The sequence below is a fragment of the Quercus suber genome, unplaced genomic scaffold (assembly GCF_002906115.3).
Source record: "Quercus suber isolate HL8 unplaced genomic scaffold, Cork oak 2.0 scaffold_5, whole genome shotgun sequence".
In the NCBI taxonomy this organism is placed as follows: domain Eukaryota; kingdom Viridiplantae; phylum Streptophyta; class Magnoliopsida; order Fagales; family Fagaceae; genus Quercus; species Quercus suber.
The window spans coordinates 2670369-2689699 of record NW_027069471.1 but is presented as its reverse complement, the minus strand read 5'-3'; the positions used below and the strand labels follow the sequence as shown (position 1 = coordinate 2689699).

Sequence of the window (19331 nt, the reverse complement as noted above, 5' to 3'; positions counted from 1 at the left end):
AATTTGTCAGGGATGGTGTATAAAAGATTGATAGCAGTTAAGCACAAAGAGAAGCCATAGAAACCATATTTGAACAAGAACCCCCCCCCCCCCTTTTCCCCGGGTCTCTTCTCCTTTCACCCCAAACGCTCTTACTTAAATATTGTATTCAGTCAAAGGTTAATGTAGTTGACCATTCTCTCATATATTGGAAGCACGCATCATTGAATGTTGTTAGATTCTGTCTGATATTTGCGTTTTATGCTCTGAAGGTTGCTGCCATGTTTAAGATTGGGAATAGCAAGGAACTCCCAGCAATTCCAGATCACCTCTCAGAAGATGGGAAGGATTTTGTAAGGCAATGTTTGCAACGAAATCCAATGAGTCGTCCAACTGCTGCTAAGCTTTTGGAGCACCCTTTTGTGAAAAATGCTGCACCATTGGAAAGACCTATTATGGGCCCTGAGCCTTCAGATATGCCTGCAGTGGTTACAAATGGAGTGAAGGCTCTGGTATGAAATTTATTTTTACCTTAAAAGCTAATGGATGTCTTTGATACAATTTCAATATGTGAATTATTGTATAGTGGATTAATGGATTTTAATCTTCTTCTTCTTTAATGTGTATATTGTGTTTTATCAAGTTGTGTGACTGCCAGATTTCTATGCATCCTGAATGTGTATGAACTAGGAACTTGGCTTATCAGTAGTGTAAGGTAGTAAGAAATCAAATGGATTGCGTTACTTTAAATCTTTCTTATTTTATTCTGCTAAAGTTTGGCATTTGAGTGCTTTATACATGTTGTGAGAGGAGGTTGGCTTAGAAAATAATATCAGGAATTAATGTAGAATTCTCGTGAACAGCATATGTCAATACTTGGAAATGGAAGGTAATAACACTTATTTTTCCTGATTTTTGAGACTGTTAGATTTGTCTTATAAGCAAGATGGAATTGAGAACCTTTTCAAAATCTTGGTTTCATTCAAGTCAGTTTAGCACAGTTCAACCAGTTTCAGGTGGGAAACTTCATAGAGATCTTCTGGCTATAGCCATAAGAGGTTGCATAAGGCAGATTTTGTTAGCCCAAGTATCACAGAGAGAGAGAGAGAGAGAGAGAGAGAGAGAGATTAAATAGAGGATGTTACTTACAAAAATAGAGCTAGTAGGCTAATTTTCTTTAGGAGTTTTAAGCTAATCAGCTGTTAGGATGAAAAGTTGGATTTCTGAGGGACAGACATATTATATAGGCAATGGAGACCTCAGTTAGAAGAAATTAAGAGTTCAAAACTCCTACAAGATAAAAAAAAAACTCTAGTTAGGTGGCATCCATCCTTAACTCAAGGGAACTTGAATTCGTTTGGCGGGCAATCAAGGTACATGTGAAATTTAGAATAATTCTCTTCTAGGACTCTTAAGGTGTATTAGCCGCACCACTATCAGATCAAATAAGTAGTGCAATGAGTAGAATATATGTGGGCGTAAGGTAAAATGTTGGATTAAAAAGGAAGCAAAAAAAAAAAAAAAAAAACTGACAGGCATTGTCAGCTCATTGTACAGAAAAGAAAAGCAAAGAGAACTGGTGAAAATTTGTATGTACATTTGGAGGATTTTTAACATACAATTGAGATACTTGAAGAACATTTTTAGTAGAGAGCATAACTAAAATAGCTCATAATTATACTATAAGTATGTTCCAAAAAGAATTGATCAGACAAAAAATTGAGTCCGGCTGATCCAAGAACATCTTAGTAAGGCGTGGAGTTGAGTGATGACACTGTTATGGACACAAATGTAATTGCATGCTTAGATAAATCATAAAACTATGGTAGATATTTGGTCTTTGTGCCTGCAGTTCGAATGTCTCTGTATGTGAATGGTGTATGTCCCTAGGTTAAGCTTTCACAAGTGCCCAGCCTTGGTATATTATGACATTGGATTTTATTTTTAAATTGATGTCCTTGTGTGGATCTAAAAGAAATGGCTTGTTATGTCTGTTTTATTTGTGACTTCTCTCTCTGTATGCTTCTAACGCTTAACTGTTGCTGTGGTTTACTGATAATTTTTCAGGGCATGGGGCAAGCAAGAAATCCTTCCACCTTGGATTCTGATAGACTTGCATTTCACTCGTCTAGAATTTCAAGAACTGGTCCTCATGCTAGGTCTCTCTCTTTCTCTCTCTCATACACAAACACACACACACACACACCCTAATAATGATGATCATCGTGTACCACCTGACCTCCAACAACAACAACAATAATAATCTTTTTATCTGATTCCTTTTCTCCAGTGACATCCATATTCCAAGGAACATATCATGCCCTGTCTCACCCATTGGAAGCCCTCTTCTGCACTCAAGGTCACCACAACACCTAAATGGAAGAATGTCTCCTTCTCCAATATCTAGCCCACGGACCACTTCAGGCTCGTCCACGCCTCTCACAGGTGGCTTTGGTGCCATTCCATTTAATCACATGAAACAGTCAGTATACTTGCAAGAGGGTTTTGGAAGCATGCCCAACCTCCGAAATGGGCCCTATGCCAATGGCGCCTCCTATCATGATTCAAATCCTGACATCTTTAGAGGGATGCAACCAGGGTCTCACATCTTCACAGAAGTGTTGCCCAGTGACAATGATGTTTTGGGAAAGCAGTTCGGAAGGCCTGTTCATGGAGAAGTGTATGATGGACAGTCAGTCTTGGCTGATCGTGTATCTAGGCAGCTCCTGAGGGGGGATAATGTTTTGGATCTAAGTCCCAGATCTTCTTTGCCCAGCCGCACAAATGGTATCTAACTTGATTCATAATCATTTATCTCCACTAGTCAGAGCAGGCTCCGAAGTCTGTCAGACTGTCTTTTTGGTTCATAGGATCAATTATATTCGCCATTCTAACTGCTAAGGAAGCTAATTTGTACAATAAGGACCCTAAGTGAAAGAATCCCTGGAATAAGGTTGGATCTATAGGAAAATGAAGTAGCAGGAGGGAAAGTGTTTTGAACGGCGTGGCATTCAGGCTTATGGCATTCAGATCCTTGAATGAAAACCAAGCCAAGCTATATGAAGAAACTGGTGCTGGTGGCTGGACCAATTATTATATCTGGAGCTCGCTTCCTAGCAAACAAGTCACTTGTCATTCATAGCTTTTTATGATATGATGTGGCATTGACTTGAGTGCATATATTGTCATCTAATGCTTGACTGGGTTGGGGAAAAGAGTTCAATTTTGTCTTGAGGAAGATGACTTCTGGTGATCCAATGCATGGCGGTTCTTTCAACACACAAAATTCACGGCAGTAAGCACTGTATATGTTGTCAAGATCATATAGAAGAAAATAGAAATTGGGTTGGTGCAATTATTAGCTTTGGCACTTTTTTTCCTTTTTTTTTTTTTTTTTTTCCTTTTTGTTGGGGGTGGGGGATGAGGAGGGGGTGTTCTGAAATTGAAACTGCTGTACAGAGAAGGTGGAAACTGAATTGTGGTACAAATTGTTAATCAAACTGTCGGGGATTCGTGGAGCCTTTGCATTTCTGTTTCCTAGAACGGTTTATGCCGGCTCAGTTAACTGTCCTTGTATACTTTGTTACATGATCTCTTGTATGTACTCACCACTTCGTCTTATTGAAGAAGTATACTTCTGTTGTCCTATAATTTTCTGGCACTGCAATTTTGCATGGGCTTGTCATCATTATTGCAAAATATCACGCTGCAATGGGGAAAAATGATATAGAAAAGATTTATTTTTCAGTTTGTAACTTTCATAGAGAATATTTGAATTTTCTGTCGAGATATTTAGTTCTAAATTGAGTAAATTGTCATCCTGCTCCAAGATAACATATGACATTGCAAATTGTGTCAATTCTCATATGATTACTTGTAACATATCATTTTCCAAATAAATCAAATACCCACATTATTTGTAAACCACATGAATTCACCTATGATTTGTAATATTTTATCTGAACAATAAAATTAATTCATTTCAAATGAAGAGGATCCATATCCCAACAGAACATAGTGGTTTACTCATCAGAGGAAAGAAGAACCCGGGTGGTTCCTCTTTGCCCTGAAAAGCCACACAGGGTTTCCTTTGTACGTCACAATGACTTACGAATTTACAATGATAAATAGGTCTTCCAGATTCACAAATATATTATAGCATACATATTTTCTCTCTTAAGTGAGTAGAAAACACAAGTTAGTGTGAATTTTTAATACATAAATTATAAATCAAAAGGTATATAAACTCTATGAAACAGGAGTACATCTGTCAATCATATTCAAGCTGAAATTCCAGAGTTTCTTCGCCAGCTCAGAATCATTAGCTTGGGGGCTTGCTTCAACTTTGTTACCGTCTGCAAAATAGTGGCCACTAACCCCTTTAACTTGTGGATGCAATGCCACAAAACATGTTGTTGCTGCCCCCTATACCAAATCATATCAACCATAAGGAGAACCTCACATCATAATTCAAGCATTAATCCACCCATCCTGGTTGAATTTGCATGTGTGTGACAGATTAATTGCAAAGGACAGAAATTTTTGATTGTAACATTCACATTTTGGTTGAAATCAAAGTATTTAACATCATAATAAAACAGGGAAAAAAATCCAACTGCAATAGTTTCTTTTACCAGTACATCTCATCTCCAACAAAAAATGAACCAAAAAAAAAATCAATTTTTGTAGATTTTAATAACCACAGGAATACGCATCTAAAAATACAATGCTACAACGACTTTTCTCATATTTGTAAAGTACAAAATTACCTGTTGTACATTTTTAATCATATATTTACCAAGAAGACCAATCAGACCTGCGCCAAACCAAAATGAGAAACCATCAAATGACAAACTCAAACAACTTTCGTTAAATGATGCAAAAGAAGAAAAAGTGTTGTGCATTTAATTATAGCATAGATTCTACAAAGGATTAATATCAAGCTTAGGTGAATTTTCCTCTGAGATGGATTAAATTTTGGTGTTTTTGCAATTTGTAATCTTGTGCTATAAAAAAAAATATATAGTTTCACCCTAATTATGTTTTCCATTTATCCCTTGCACAATCAACCCAAAATTGTGAGCAAAAAGAATACTAGACGTGCATATAGAGATTATTTGTTAAAATGTAGAAAAAGCCTGAATATGAAGCGACACACATATCTTTAGGTGAATTTTCATTTAGCCTTCATTGTATTTTCTAATTTTACAGCACTTTATTTTAATCTTCTTCAAACATGTCCCAGCATTTCATACACTTCAAAAAAAGCTACTTCAAAAGCATTATGTGACCAGAAATTTCGCTTATGCATTTGGGCATCATTATTTACAGTTCAATATGGGGACTTTGGCCTTTGTAAAGATGAGATCAGATCCATAGTTGAGGATGGTTTGACCAATTTAACACTTTAATTTTTTGGCAAATTTATCATTTTCCATTAGGGTAGTTCTAATCCTGTACAGGAGTAATACAGTAAATGAAACCATGGAGACATATTAGATGTACCTAACATTAAAAGTTGAAATCCCTGAATCAATGCAACTAGTATGTACTTTTATATGACATAATTTTTCCAACCGATGAGCTGTTGTTTTAAAGAAACCAGAGGAATATATATCTCTTTCATGTGAAAACTATAAGTTTATAAAGCATCATAAACAGTAAAGCAATTACCACTGACAAAGCTTTGATGACGGAAAAGATCAGTAGCAACTGCTCCAGGATGCACTGAATTTGCAGTTATCTCTGCCCCATTTTCCTGTTAGGAGAAACATGATAGCAAATTACAGTTGTAGCATGAACTACCATTTTCCTGCTTTGTACTGTATCAGTATTTACCATTACAACTTAACTATGAGCTTTATTGGTACTGATTTGTGTGACAAGTGATAGGGACAAAAAGGTCCACATATCCCATCAAGCCAACTTTCATGTTGCCAGTTTCAGCCGCATTTGGAAAGTGCATTAGAGGAAGTATATTCCCTTATCATCCCTCTTTATTTTTTTCAATAACAAAATTTCCATTTTCCCACTATTGCTTATGAGCAAAGGCCATCCAAAAATGACAGTATGAAAGTGATAGGGATTCTTTGGGCATTATACAATGTTATCGTTTATCTGATATTTTTATATTATTAGAATATATTGTTCCACATTGATTGATATCCATGAACAAGGAATACCTTTAGCCGTCTAGAAAGTTCATTAGCATGCAGGATATTAGCAAGCTTTGATTGACCATATGCAGATAAACCGTTATATCTGTAGATAAACAAAGCTGGCTTGATTAATATTTTCTGAAAAAAGAGACTAAGAATAAAAACCTTACATGTTACAACTGACTCCAATCTGTATGTCTTCATAATAAGCTCAAATAGTTCATGAAAAGAAACACAGAGCATACTCACAAAATTGACCTATTTCTTCCTTGAAATGGAAACACCAAGCCTCTCCCCCTTCTTCTTTATATATATATATATATATATTTTTTTTACTTCATATGGGAGACTGGAAAAGGAAGACACCCACCCCAACCCCCCCTGAAGAATCTTAATAAATTATAAGAAGTCTGAAGTTCATTACTTCTTTTGCCTGATTCTTTGGCCACAGGCTGAGTGGAGGGGTGGCTTCTTGACATTATTTTGCCAAGTTTACCAGTTACCCTCTTGGGAGAAATGCATACTAGATGTGAAGTCTGCAAATAGTTGACAGACTACTTCTCAACCACAATGGCACACAACTCAAACTTAGCATTCTGACAAAAGGGAAAACAATATTCTAAAAGTATATCCAGGATGCCCTCAGAATAGTTGCAGTGTTACCCTGATGGATCATTGATTTTGTCAAACCGAATCCCTTCACGATATGAAAATTGGTGACGGCGTGAAGAGACATTCACAATCCTTCCTTCTCTGCCAGATTCAAGTGCTGTTTTTTTCATTTTCTCCAACAATAGATTTGTCAAAAGAAAATGACCTGCAAAAAATACAGTCTATCTTGTATTCGCTTTAGAGTAACATTTTACAAATCCAATTATCCCAGTTGATTTTTTTTGCCTTTTTTTTCATTCCTTGTCATTGAGAAAACAAAAAGAGACGGAATGAAAGGAAATAGATGATATGCAATTCAGCTGTATCATTACATTTGAAACCATCTCAGGGAAATGTCAAAAAAGCCTCTAGCATTTCTGAATCAAGTTTCAGAAGGAAGCACTGAAAGTTAAATACTTTTTCAGTCTTAAACAATCACCAGTGATGGTTGAAAGTCCAAATAAATTCCATCTCAGTAGCACAGGATGAAAGCTACCACTTAATTAATGTATTTAATTTCACACAAAATATTGCATAAGAGAATGAAACATACCTAGGTGGTTTGTTGCAAATTGTAGTTCGATGTTATCTTTGGAAAACATGAATGGTGTTGCCATGACTCCTGCATTGTTACTTACAAGGAAAACAAATCACTCTGATAATTTTATGCAATTTGAATATTTATTTCATACAAAAAATGGATTGATATTTAATAAGTAATAATAAGCAAGCTGGAGACAATATATATGTGCATATGCATATGTAACATGTATATGAGCATACACACAAACATTCATGAATGTGTAGACAGAAAGAGAGAAGGAAGTGGTAATTAGTAAGCAAACAAGTTACACATACTCTACGCACTAATTAGCTTGTTCACTATCCTATGCAAATTAAGCCCGACCCTGAGATTTAACCTCAGTCTCGGCAGAAGCCAAGCTCAAGCAGCGTCAGGTTTGGTATCAGCAGGTTGCTAACAGTTGAAGAAGGTTTTCTGCAGATCTAGTTATACTAAACAAAATAAAGTACAAAACTCCTGGTAAAGGTTAACATGCAGTGTGGAATCTGTTAGGAATTATAATGAAAGGTAAAAGCGTTGGAAAGTGACATAATAATTAATGTTAATGATATATAAATTATAATCACCATTCTCAAATAAAACATGTAAGAGAAATGATTACACCAGACTTGCACGCATGAATACTAACATGCATTTTCCTCCTCAAATCTAAGATCATGAACTAGATTTTATTCTCTAAATGAGTAACAGATCTTTTTGTATGGTCAACAGATAAACTTGTCAGTAGGTTTAGATGTTTTACAGAAAGAAAATTTGTTTGAGCTAACAGTCTCAACTGTGATGAGACCAACACTAACTAAGCTTTAAAAGAAATAGCTGAATCCAGATATAGCTTGACCTCTATCCAAGCTCAACAGGGATTCTACCAATCCAAGCATGACATGCAGTAATTGGAATAAACTGTCTACACTCCACATGTATTCACACAAACACGCACACGCGCGCGCGCACACACACACACACACACACAATACAGAGATCAATGCTGATATATAACTACGTAAAAACAGATTTAAAAAGAGGATGTAAATTACAATACATTGCAGCTGATCCTATTTCCAGTCATCTTACATGAGAATGCTTAGTGGAAGACCCGAGGAATTGAACTCTTCTGCAAATTCTCTTACTGATGCCATCGAACTTAGATCTAACTCCATAGCATCAATTTTAGCAGTGGGGTTTCCTTTGACCATTGCTTCTTTGACCTCCCTACCAGCTGTCATATTCCTAACACCCATAACAACATGGACACCACGCAAGGCAAGAACACGTGCAGTTTCAGTGCCAATACCACTTGATCCTCCTGCGAAGACAGGACCACAAAATGACAAAGTGATGTATCACAAATGCTCATAAAAAGGCAATGCCCATCCGGCTAACTGTTACTTCATGGGCTTCGCTCGCTAGCAATAATATGCATCATATGCCCTTAATATGAAGATATAGAAACTAGACATCTTATCACACAATTGTCAATTGAAATGGCGCAATGCAATAAAGATCCATGATGTATAAAGCCACAAATGTGTGTGTGTGTGTGTGTGTTACCAAAATGCCAAGGGGTGGAACCCAAGTACATCTGTAGAATACAAATGGGATTACCCAAATAAATAAGGAGTCTATGCTCAAGGGCACGCCGAACAACCGTTATCAAAATTGTTGTTTGAATTGCTAATATACTGGCATACTGCCTTCTACTAGTCTAAATTGATTACATGTTAGAGTATATGTTCAATGAAGTAAATTTAGAACATGAACACACACACACACACACACACACACAACATAAATATTTTCTCAAATCCAGATTTTGGGGTGCTTGCCATGTTCACCACAACTATTCCCATGTCTGGACACCAAAACTGTGTCCATGACCAAAACACATATAATATGAGCATACATAAGAGTAAGCATGGCACAAACCCTCTTGAGCATCACACATATTCATGAAATTTGCTGTTGAACCTAACCAAGAAATCATATTGATCATCAAGCTTAGCTAATATCAGGAGTTGTGAATAAATTAATGACACTCACACAAACAGAAATAACTTTAACAATGCACTGAAAAATTAAAATAAATAAATAAAAATAAAGAGTCTACAAGAACCTCAACAACGCACTGAAAAACGAAAACTTTAAACAAAACCCACTTTTTTCTTTTGGACTTATTATTGTTGTTTCCTTTTTCTGCTAAGATGAAAAGATGACCTGTGACAATGGCAGTGAGACCAGTCCCATCAATCCCTTCTGTAACTTCCTCAGCTGTACTAGAAGCTGAAAACCCAGATGGCCCTTTTCTGTTAAACAACCACATCTCTCTCTCTCTCTCTCTCTCTGCGCAAAGTAACTGATTGTATTTTGTTTTATTTTCGTGGGGAAATGCTCAAATGCAAATGTTTTTTTCTTTTTTCTTTTTTTCTTTTGGGCTTGTAGGCCCTCGTTCATCGATTTTGTTTGGAGAAGTCTATAAACACAAAATAAATAAAATAATTGACAAAACTTAAGTATGTTAATGGTAAATAGAAAAATGATATTAGTGATAGGTTTAAATGAGAACCGGTACAAATTTAACACATCAATAGAGGTTAAAAATGTTGTCTTTTTTTTTTTTAATTTTTAATTTTTTTTATGTATATACTATATAGCATTGCTCTTTTGTTTGGGTATCTACCTAGGTCTTGTAAGTGTCGCACTCACATGTGAAACCAAATAATTCAATTAAATTTTTATTTAAGTTTATTTTTTAGGTGAAAAGTCACTTTTAGTCCTTACATTTTTAGGCGATTCTCATTTTAGTCCTTACATTTTATTTTTACCGTTTTTAGTCCTTATCCTGAAAAACGCTTCCCATTTTGGTCCCTACCGTTACATCAGAAACGGAGAAAACTGACGTGGTAAACGGCAAGAATAAATAATACTAATTTAATGTCTACGTGGCATAAATTAATAATAAAAAATATTTTTTGGCATTAAAAAATGCCACGTCAACATATAAATTAAAAAAAATTAATTTATTAATTTTAACTAAATAAAAAAAATTAAAAACAGAATCAAAAATTAAAAATCATATGAATTGAGATCTAAGTGTGTCTTGAACAAGAACAACAATAACACAAACTTAAATCTCAAACCTAGAAGAAGAAGAAAAAAAAAAAAAAAAAAAAAAAAACCCTGAGATCAAAGTATATCTTGAACAATACCAACAAAACATAATTCCAGGTCCAAGATCAAAGAAAGAAAAAACACCCACTTTGGTGGTCAATTTCGGCTTGATCTTCAACGCATCCTCGTAAGCAGGGACGGACCCACGTTGAGCCTAAAGGGGGCCCGGGCCCCCCCTGGCTCAATTTTTTTTTTTTTTAGCAGGTAAAATTTTCAAAAAACCAAAAAAAATGGGCTTGGGCCCCCTACGTTTTTTGCTCAGGCCCCCTCCCAAAAATCATGAACCCCCCCAGCCCAATCCAGCCAGTCCATTTTTCGGCTAGTCCCCAGCCCACATTTTCCGGCCAGTCCATGTAAAAAAAAAGAAAAAAAACTCAGCTCTCAGCCCTCACTAGTCTAGCTCCAACTCTCACTAGTCAAACAGAGAGCAAAAGAAAAAAAAAACAAAACAAAAAAACAAAACAAAAAAGGAAAGGGAGAGGCGATAGCCGCGATACAGACCCACGCCGATGACGCTCGATCCTTGATCTAAGACTGAGAGAGCAGAGACCCAAAGAGCAAACCAAAAACACGAAGGAAAAAAAAAAGAAAAGAGAGAGAGAGAGAGAGAGGGGAAAGGGAGAGGCGATACAGACCCACGCCAACGAGACCTACGCCGACGACACTCGATCCTCGATCTGAGACTGAGAGAGCAGAGACCCGCTCGGCCACTCCACTCACGGACTCACCCATTTGGCATTTTTTAAGACTCACCCATTTTCTAGTACGGAGTACCCACACCAGCGAGACTCGAGAGTCACGAGACCCATTTGCTGCCACCCACGCCGGTTGCTCGATTTGCTCAGCCTAGCTTCGTCGCTGCAGCCTTCACAGTTCACAGGTATTTACTCTTATCTTTTCCTTCAACTTCAAAATGTTTGTGACTTTGTGATTTGAGAATCTGATATTGCCTTGTGGACTTGTGGTATTGGTGATTGTGATTGTGAATTGGAACTAAATGTTGGTGATTGTGAATTGAATATTTGAATCTGTGTTGCTAGCTTGTTGCCTGTGGTGTTTTTTTTTTTTTTTTTGTTGGCTTTTTGGCCTTGTGACTTTGTCCGTGTTTGTGACTCTCTCTTTTGTTTATATAGATAAGAGAGAGACAGAGAGACAAAGAGTGAGTTTGTAGAGATTAGTTTTTTCTTTGTTGACTGTTCATTAGGCATAATAGGGACAAGTGAGGTTGGGCAACGGGCAAGTGACAGAAAAAAAGAAGAAGATAAAGTTAAAAACTTAAAGAAAAGTTTTTGTTAGTAGTGCAGGGAATAAATTTATAGTGTTGGTGGTGAATTCATTAGGTTAGTGGGTCAGTGTCAAAAAGATGGAGACAACCCAAAGACATAAATTATAAATAAGGCCAACCAAAGAATTGAAAAGTTTATCTAAGCATAATGTAGTTCAGGATCCAGAGTTCAAAGAATTGAAAAGTTTATCTGAGTTGTCTCAATGGTTAGTGAGAACTAAAAATTCAGAACACTACAAACTTGTTTATAGAATGGTGAGACTTGTGCTTACTCATCCAGTTTCTACTGCTACTACAGAGCGAGCATTTTCAGCTATGAAAGTTGTCAAAATTAACCTTCAAAACAAAATGGAAGATGATTTTTTGATGGACTCTTTGATGTTGTACATTGAAAAGGATATAGTTTCGACATTTAGTTTGGATTCAATTGTAGATGATTTTGAAAATTTGAAAGAGCGTCGAGTTCCCTTTTCATAGATGATTGTATAAAGAAACAATAGTGTTTCGTGTTTTTTGTTTTTGTTAGTAGATGATTGTATCTTAATATATTAAGAAACAATGATTTTTGGGTATTTGTCTTGGTTAATAGTTTATTAATACTATATGAATGCATATTTGAAATTTTTTTTTTTCGCTTACTCTTCCAGTTTCCACTGCTACTACAGAGCGAGCATTTTCAGCTATGAAAGTTGTCAAAACTAACCTTTGAAATAAAATGGAAGATGATTTTTTGACGGACTCTTTGATGTTGTACATTGAAAAGGATATAGCTTCGACATTTAGTTTGGATTCAATTGTAGATGATTTTGAAAATTTGAAAGAGCGTCGAGTTCCCTTTTTATAGATGATTGTATAAAGAAACAATAGTGTTTCGTGTTTTTTATTTTTATTAGTAGATGATTGTATCTTAATATATTAAGAAACAATGATTTTTGAGTATTTGTCTCGGTTAATAGTTTATTAATACTATATGAATGCGTATTTGAAAAAAAAAATTTCGCTCCCCAAAACTTAAAATCCTGCGTTCATCCCTGCTCGTAAGCCTTCTTAGCTTCCTAATTCATTTCCTTCATTTCGTAACACTCTCCCAATAAACAAAATGCCCTCACATTATCCGAGCTCAGGCTCACCGCCTCGTTCAAATCGTCCACCATTGAGTCAACTTGCTTCTCTCCGTCGCACCGAGCCTTAGCCACCATTGCCATCTTCAACTTGGCTCGCTTGAAAAACGCATCGCCTCGGTCCTTCCCGGTCAACAACTTCACGCAGAGCGGAGACAGAGCCTCATTGAGCGAGTCGAGTGCCGAGGTCTTGAACTCCTGGAGATCGAGAGCCAAGCCTTTTAGAATGTGAGCCGTAGTGTCCTTCGGATCCAATTCGATCGCCTTCTCGACTTCGGTTACAGCCTGTTTGGCTAGAGAGATTTTCGTGGAATGAGTTTTTGAAGCTCTGGCTTTAGCCAGAGACTGAGCGCCGAGAACAAAATGGCGCTGAAATTGACCACCAAAGTGGGTGTTTTTTCTTTCTTTGATCTTGGATCTGGAATTATGTTTTTTTGGTCTTGTTCAAGATATACTTTGATCTAAGGGTTTGTTTTTTTTTTTTTTTTTTTTTTTTTTTTTAATTTCTGGGTTTGAGATTTAAGTTTGTGTTCATACACTTAGATCTCAATTTTAATTTTTGATTCTGTTTTTAATTTTTTTATTTAGTTAAAATTAATAAATTAATTTTTTTTAATTTATATGCTGATGTAATATTTTTTAATGCCAAAAAATATTTTTTATTATTAATTTATGCCACATGGACATTAAATTAGCATTATTTATTCTTGCCATTTGTCACGTTAGTTTTCTTCGTTTCTGATGTAACGGCAGGAACCAAAACAGGAAGCGTTTTTCAGGATAAAGACTAAAAGCGGGAAAAATAAAATGTAAGGACTAAAATGAGAATCGCCAGGAAATGTAGGGACTAAAAGTGGTTTTTCGCCTATTTTTTATTATTTAAAGTTATGAGTTATTTTGATTTTAACATTTTTAATTTTCAAAATTTTCCTCTTAATTATGCATATTTGATTCTATTTTTATATTAGTCATGTTGTCCATTCCATTCGTAATTTAACTGTTCATAATATGTTTTACTACCTAAGGCTACAATAATGAAATTATTTCATTCCACAACATTTTAGCTTATAAGATTTCTTAATCCTTTATGGGTTTCAGTTAACTCAATTGGTCAAGTCTCTGATGGTTATATAAGAGATATGAGGTTCAATCCCGCCTACACCAAAAACTAATTGGTGTTTTAGTATAATAATAAAGAGCTATCATTAAGAGCGGATGCCATAAGTTGAAACTCTCTCCAAAAAAAAAATCTCAATCCTCGGCACAAATGTGAACTTTAAGTCCTCCTTTTTCCTCTTTTCATGTATAGTGAAGTCAAAAAGAATTCCTATTTATCACCATTAATCACTTCAATTGCTCCCTTAACATTGCCTTCAATAACAAACCAAGAGAAGCCTAATTCCTTACCATTTTTTTTTTAATGTTCCTGGATTGCTAGTTATTTCCACTATTTTAAGCTTTCATAACTTTATCTAGAGCTTTATAACTCAACTAGTTAGCCTCCTGGTATTTCTAATAGAGACATCTAGAGTTCAAATCCTCCCTCCCCCGTTATAACTATCGTTGTTTTTGGAGCATTCCACACCTTATTTTTTAGGGTTCAAAAGCTTGACGTTTCTCACCTCCTTTTCCATCCAGCAAGGAAGTTCCTATTTTCATCCTGGTATACTACGCCAGGCCCACCCATATGTTCACCTTTGATCCATGCCCTATCCACATTAGCTTTAGTACATTTCTTGGTTGAGTAGGTTGCATTTGGAGCATAACTTTTCCGTTGAACCGTTGGAATATAAAATATTGAGTTATTCAAAAAAATATATATATGGAATATAATTTTTTTTTCAATATATATATGTATAGACTTGGGGTTGGCAGGTTGCAAAGGTAAATAAGCTTTTTTTTTAAAAAAAAAAAATTCAATAATTGGGGAATAAGAGATTTAAATTCAAGATGACTTCGTTAGAAACATCAAAAAATGCTAACTAATAAAATGCCAACTAGTTGAACTACAAGACTCTTAACTTAAATAAACTAGAAGACTCTTAGCTTAAATAAACTAGAATGGCATAAAATATAAATACATTTATACAACACCAATTGGTTTAACATAAAAGAATAACACAAATCAACATCTGACCCTCACAAAGAAAGCTTGATCATAGAATTGTCAAGCTCCAATAAAATATGGCAAGTACTATACAGATAAACACAGCTACTACACCTTTCAACATTCATGTCTTAATTTGGCATGAAATCAGAACTTAAGTATACATTTTGCTAGAATTCTTTCAGAATTTAGATACAAGGACATGACAAATGTGCTTGAAATAGGTTATTTAACTATATAGTCTTAGCAAAGAAGAATAGCAATCTGTGATGAATACTGGAACATCATTTAATCAAGTTCATGCTGAAATCCCAGAGTTTCTTTGCCAACTCGCTGTCCCTACCTTGTGTACTTGCCTTGGATAGGTTACTGTCCGAAAAGTACTCGCCACTCACCCCCTTGACTTGAGGATGAAGTGCCACGTAGCATGTTGTCGCAGCTCCCTATGATCATATTTGAGATCATAAACATCAAAATCAGAAGCAAGAATTTATGTATATATTGATAGTGAATGCTTATATTCAAATTTACCAAAACCATGCAGAGGTAGAATATCTGTGAAGTGACTTCAAAATTTTATTCATTCTGGTGGAAGCTAAGACCATGAGCAATTAACATTATCAGACAAGGCATGTTTCAGTGTTTCACCATAATGGTAATGACATCTTGCACAATAAGGCTAATATAATTTTATGTGGCATAACTTCGACAGAAAAGTAATTTCATTGTGAATAAATATATTGTGCTTTCAAGGTAAAAACAATTTTGTACAACAAACAGAAGATTGTTGAGTTTAAAAAAGGACAAAGTTTAGCTACAAAATTAGTTGTAGCCTTAGGCTATAAACTCACTTAATAAAATAGATATTACTGCATATTTTGAAAATCTAACTGTTGAATTACATGTTCTTTACGCTCTTAATGCACATGTCAATTTTTGTGTCAATCAGATATCATTTACTATATAATCTATAATCTTATATTTTATGCATAATTTTAAATTACAACAATTTGCAATTTAAAAATTTATTGATGACGTAGCTATTGATCTTTAATTTTCTTGAAATTTTACAAACATAAAGGATATAAGAAGAAGATTCAATCCAATGGTGGATTTGTCAAAATTCACTTCCAATAAAAAGATATTAAGTGAGTTTGTAGCCTAAGACTACAATCGATTTTGTAGCTAAATTTTGTCCTTTAAAAAATCCTGTACTCCAGGTTTTCAAAATACGTAAAGGATAAGTTGGGAAAGCATTAACTTTTCAAAGAGGACCATATTTTGGGACATCCTAAAATGAAATGGAAGAATAAAAATAAGGGATAGAAAGAGTATAAAAGGTCCACCTCCCTCCCCCCCCCCCAAAAAAAATAACCCCTTTCCTTCATTGGCATTCATCATAGACAAAATTAAGAAACTGCAAAAGGATCAAGATTAGAACAAAACTTTAAAAAAAAAAAAAATAAATAAATCAATTACTTATTCAACAGAAAATTGATTAAAAATTTAAAGCCAACGTGAACGCCTTATTGTGGTTTCTGCATGATGTGCATTGTGCACAAGATTCATACGTCTTAATTGATTAAGCTAACAGATCCAATTAAAATACTGCTTACCTGCTGAACATTTTTAAGCACAAATCTACCAAGCGTATTAACAATACCTGCATCAAAATAAGTAGTCATGTATGATATATCAAATCTACACATGCTAATGTAGGACACCTCCATGTCAAGACCATCTACATTTATGAAAAGGAGTCAAGAATTGGGGTCCCAAACAACAAAAACATCTTTAGCAAAGTGGTTTCAAGGACAACAGAAAAGGCAATACATGAAAACATGTAGGAACTGCTGCATAATTTCCAAATTTATGTCAAGATGTTTTTTACATGTATGGCCATGTTTTGTCAAAGAAGCAAATGTCCATAGGATTGAAATAAAATACGGAATTTGTTCAATGTTATACAGTTTCAGCACATATTACTATACTACATGCCTGCATTGACATTTTTCAATGCAAGTGACCTATCTTCAGCCCAATAATACCAAAAAACACATAAAAGTTAGAACGACATTCATTAAAGTAGGTACCAGTCATAATGTTGCTCTGCCGATAAATATTAGTGGCAATTGCTCCTGGGTGAAGTGAATTTGCAGTTATTTCCACCCCATCATCCTGCCGAAGAAACAACCAATGATATTATGGATTCTGTTTTAACATGACCACCTTCATACGGACAGTGTGATAAGTATGTATAGGTGTATTTATATGTCTGAAAAATATATGTAAAGCTGATATTCTCAATGCTCTGTCAAGGACTTTTTTTCCTTTTCTGTGGGAAGGGTGTATAAATTATGACAGGTAATTGGACAATGATGAATGATACGAAGAATATGAATAACATTGGTGTGATCTCTACTTGTTAATAGTGGGTTGCAGGTTCATGTCTAAACTGCAGGAGTAGGTAAAAGGTTCAACAAATAAAAAACTTCAGAAAAATATCACTTCAGAAAGTTCATTTCTCATTGGTAACATTTCACAAATATATTCCAGTTGTTCGAAAAGCATATGCTGCTAGTGCACAGTGAATATATTTATTTTGATACACAATATACAAGACTCTTGACAGTCAATTTGAAGTTTCCCTTGCAGTTCACCATTGTAATTCTCTTCAAAGACTTGTGGATACCTCAATTAACAAAGAATGAACATGATACTCTTAAGTTAGTAACTAAATAAAGGCTTCAAAAAATGATTAAATGCTCAGAAGTCAGAAGACAATCATTGGATTAAAGAAGCATTTCAAATTAATTATGGGCCAGATAGCCTGTTAGTCATCGAAGGTTTGCATTCTTCATAATACTTACTAAAAAAAAAAAAAAAGGCTTGCATTCTACATAGAGCAAGGATTTACACTGCAGACAAAATAAAAGGTACAAAGGGGTCCACATAAACCCTCACCTTGTCTTCCTAACAATTCACTATGGTCTTTCCCTTCAAAGGCTTACGGTTATCTAAACTAATAAAGAATGGAACCACAGTACCATTAAGTCACTAACTAATAAAGGACTTGTAAAAAAATTATATGCTCACCAGTCAAAATACAATAATGGATAACTGAAGCACTTTATCCAATGCATAAGTTTGTAGAGTTGTAGCTATATAGTTAAAAACCTGCTACCTTTTCAGTGTTCATTCTACACTTTGAAGCAGGGAACAGATAAATCCATTGGGAAATCCAATAATATGTTTGATCATTATACCAAGAGTCAGTTGCTTTAGCAAGAATAGAGAATAGCAGAGATAAGAATCTATAGCTGAAATATGTATCAGATGACAAAGAAATTTCAAAATGAATTTTATAATTCAGGATACTAATAAAACATGAGATCCTTAAAAGTAAAACATTTGGGATAATGTTTCTTAGAGTGAGCTAATGATCATACATGATAGCTATCAATAATGTTGAGCTTATACAGTTGCCTAAAACTCAGTAAATTTTTAAGAGAGTGCCCTGCACGAACTCTTTTAATGTTAATCGATAATCTATTTCACTGCTATTGCAGAGAAGTTTATATACCTTGATAGTTCTCGCAAGCTCGTTCGCATGCAAAACATTGGAAAGCTTTGATTGGCCATATGCAGCAAAACTGCAATACCTGTACTTAAGCAAGCCCAAACACACAAATGCATGGAAAATTCTCGTCAACATATACCTTCATAATGAAACACAACATTTTAATATACCAATCAACTAGAATGTGCAGAAGTACACAGATGGGTGTCAAATCCAATGTGACTACAACACATTATTTAAATCCTCATTTTGACACTTTTAGATATGTAAGGTAACATACTTATCAGACCCTGAACTCTTAACAATTATGTTTTTGATTCACATCATATAAGGATGATCCAACAATTAATAAGACTGCTACGATTAGGTAATTAGTTAACAAATGCATCCACCGAAATTGAACTTACTATCATGGATGGAAAAGCTTGATAAGTCATGAATTATGTCAAATCTTAAAGGGGAAAAAGCTTCTCTTCATTTTTGGGTAGTGTTATAATTGACTTGATGATACATGATCTATTTTGTCAAGCAGGATAGAATATCAAAGCAAGGCTACTGACTGATACCATGGTAAAAATCTCAGTCTGTGAAGAGCATGTGTGCAAATTCAAATATCGAAAATGACCACTTAATAAATTTTTTTTACCATATCAGCCCTCCTAAGTCCTCACTTTGAAGGGACTGACAATAAGAAATGATCTT

General features: G+C 35.0%; 4 protein-coding genes across 8 annotated transcripts in view; 1 reads left to right on the top strand and 3 right to left on the bottom strand.

The window, feature by feature from the left end:
- The first annotated feature begins 163 nt into the window (after positions 1–163).
- Positions 164–3630, top strand: LOC136061492 (mitogen-activated protein kinase kinase kinase YODA-like). The gene is made up of 3 exons (XM_065772406.1): positions 164–491; positions 2047–2138; positions 2270–3630. Exons 1-3 carry the CDS (start codon positions 261–263, stop codon positions 2772–2774), a joined length of 828 nt encoding a protein of 275 aa, XP_065628478.1. The 5' UTR covers positions 164–260; the 3' UTR covers positions 2775–3630.
- A 349-nt stretch (positions 3631–3979) lies between these two features.
- On the bottom strand, positions 3980–9808 carry LOC111998938 (short-chain dehydrogenase TIC 32, chloroplastic). Of its 2 annotated transcripts, none has more exons than XM_024031051.2 (8): positions 9583–9808; positions 8443–8674; positions 7342–7421; positions 6801–6954; positions 6162–6240; positions 5653–5737; positions 4749–4795; positions 3980–4404 (listed from the first exon to the last, which is right to left on the bottom strand). In XM_024031051.2, the coding sequence occupies exons 1-8, from the start codon at positions 9686–9688 to the stop codon at positions 4228–4230; spliced, it is 960 nt and encodes a 319-aa protein (XP_023886819.1). In that variant the 5' UTR covers positions 9689–9808; the 3' UTR covers positions 3980–4227. The 2 variants fall into 2 exon arrangements, with proteins under 2 accessions (XP_023886819.1, XP_065628452.1); XM_065772380.1 differs by having other exon boundaries at positions 9525–9614.
- A 3068-nt stretch (positions 9809–12876) lies between these two features.
- On the bottom strand, positions 12877–14629 carry LOC111998969 (uncharacterized). Its single transcript, XM_024031095.1, has 2 exons — positions 14565–14629; positions 12877–13360 (listed from the first exon to the last, which is right to left on the bottom strand). The coding sequence occupies exons 1-2, from the start codon at positions 14627–14629 to the stop codon at positions 12877–12879; spliced, it is 549 nt and encodes a 182-aa protein (XP_023886863.1).
- Positions 14630–14989: 360 nt separating this feature from the next.
- Positions 14990–19331, bottom strand: part of LOC111998939 (short-chain dehydrogenase TIC 32, chloroplastic) — a 46719-nt gene continuing 42377 nt past the window's right edge. For 2 of the 4 annotated variants that reach the window (XM_065772396.1, XM_065772402.1), the window contains exons 5-8: positions 18633–18711; positions 17143–17227; positions 16666–16712; positions 14990–15492 (exon numbers count right to left, since the gene is read on the bottom strand). In XM_065772396.1, the coding sequence (XP_065628468.1) occupies positions 15334–15492; positions 16666–16712; positions 17143–17227; positions 18633–18711 (370 nt within the window). In that variant the 3' untranslated portion in view covers positions 14990–15333. The remainder of the gene's footprint in view (positions 15493–16665; positions 16713–17142; positions 17228–18632; positions 18712–19331) is intronic. The other 2 variants (XM_065772387.1, XM_065772391.1) reach the window with 1 other exon arrangement.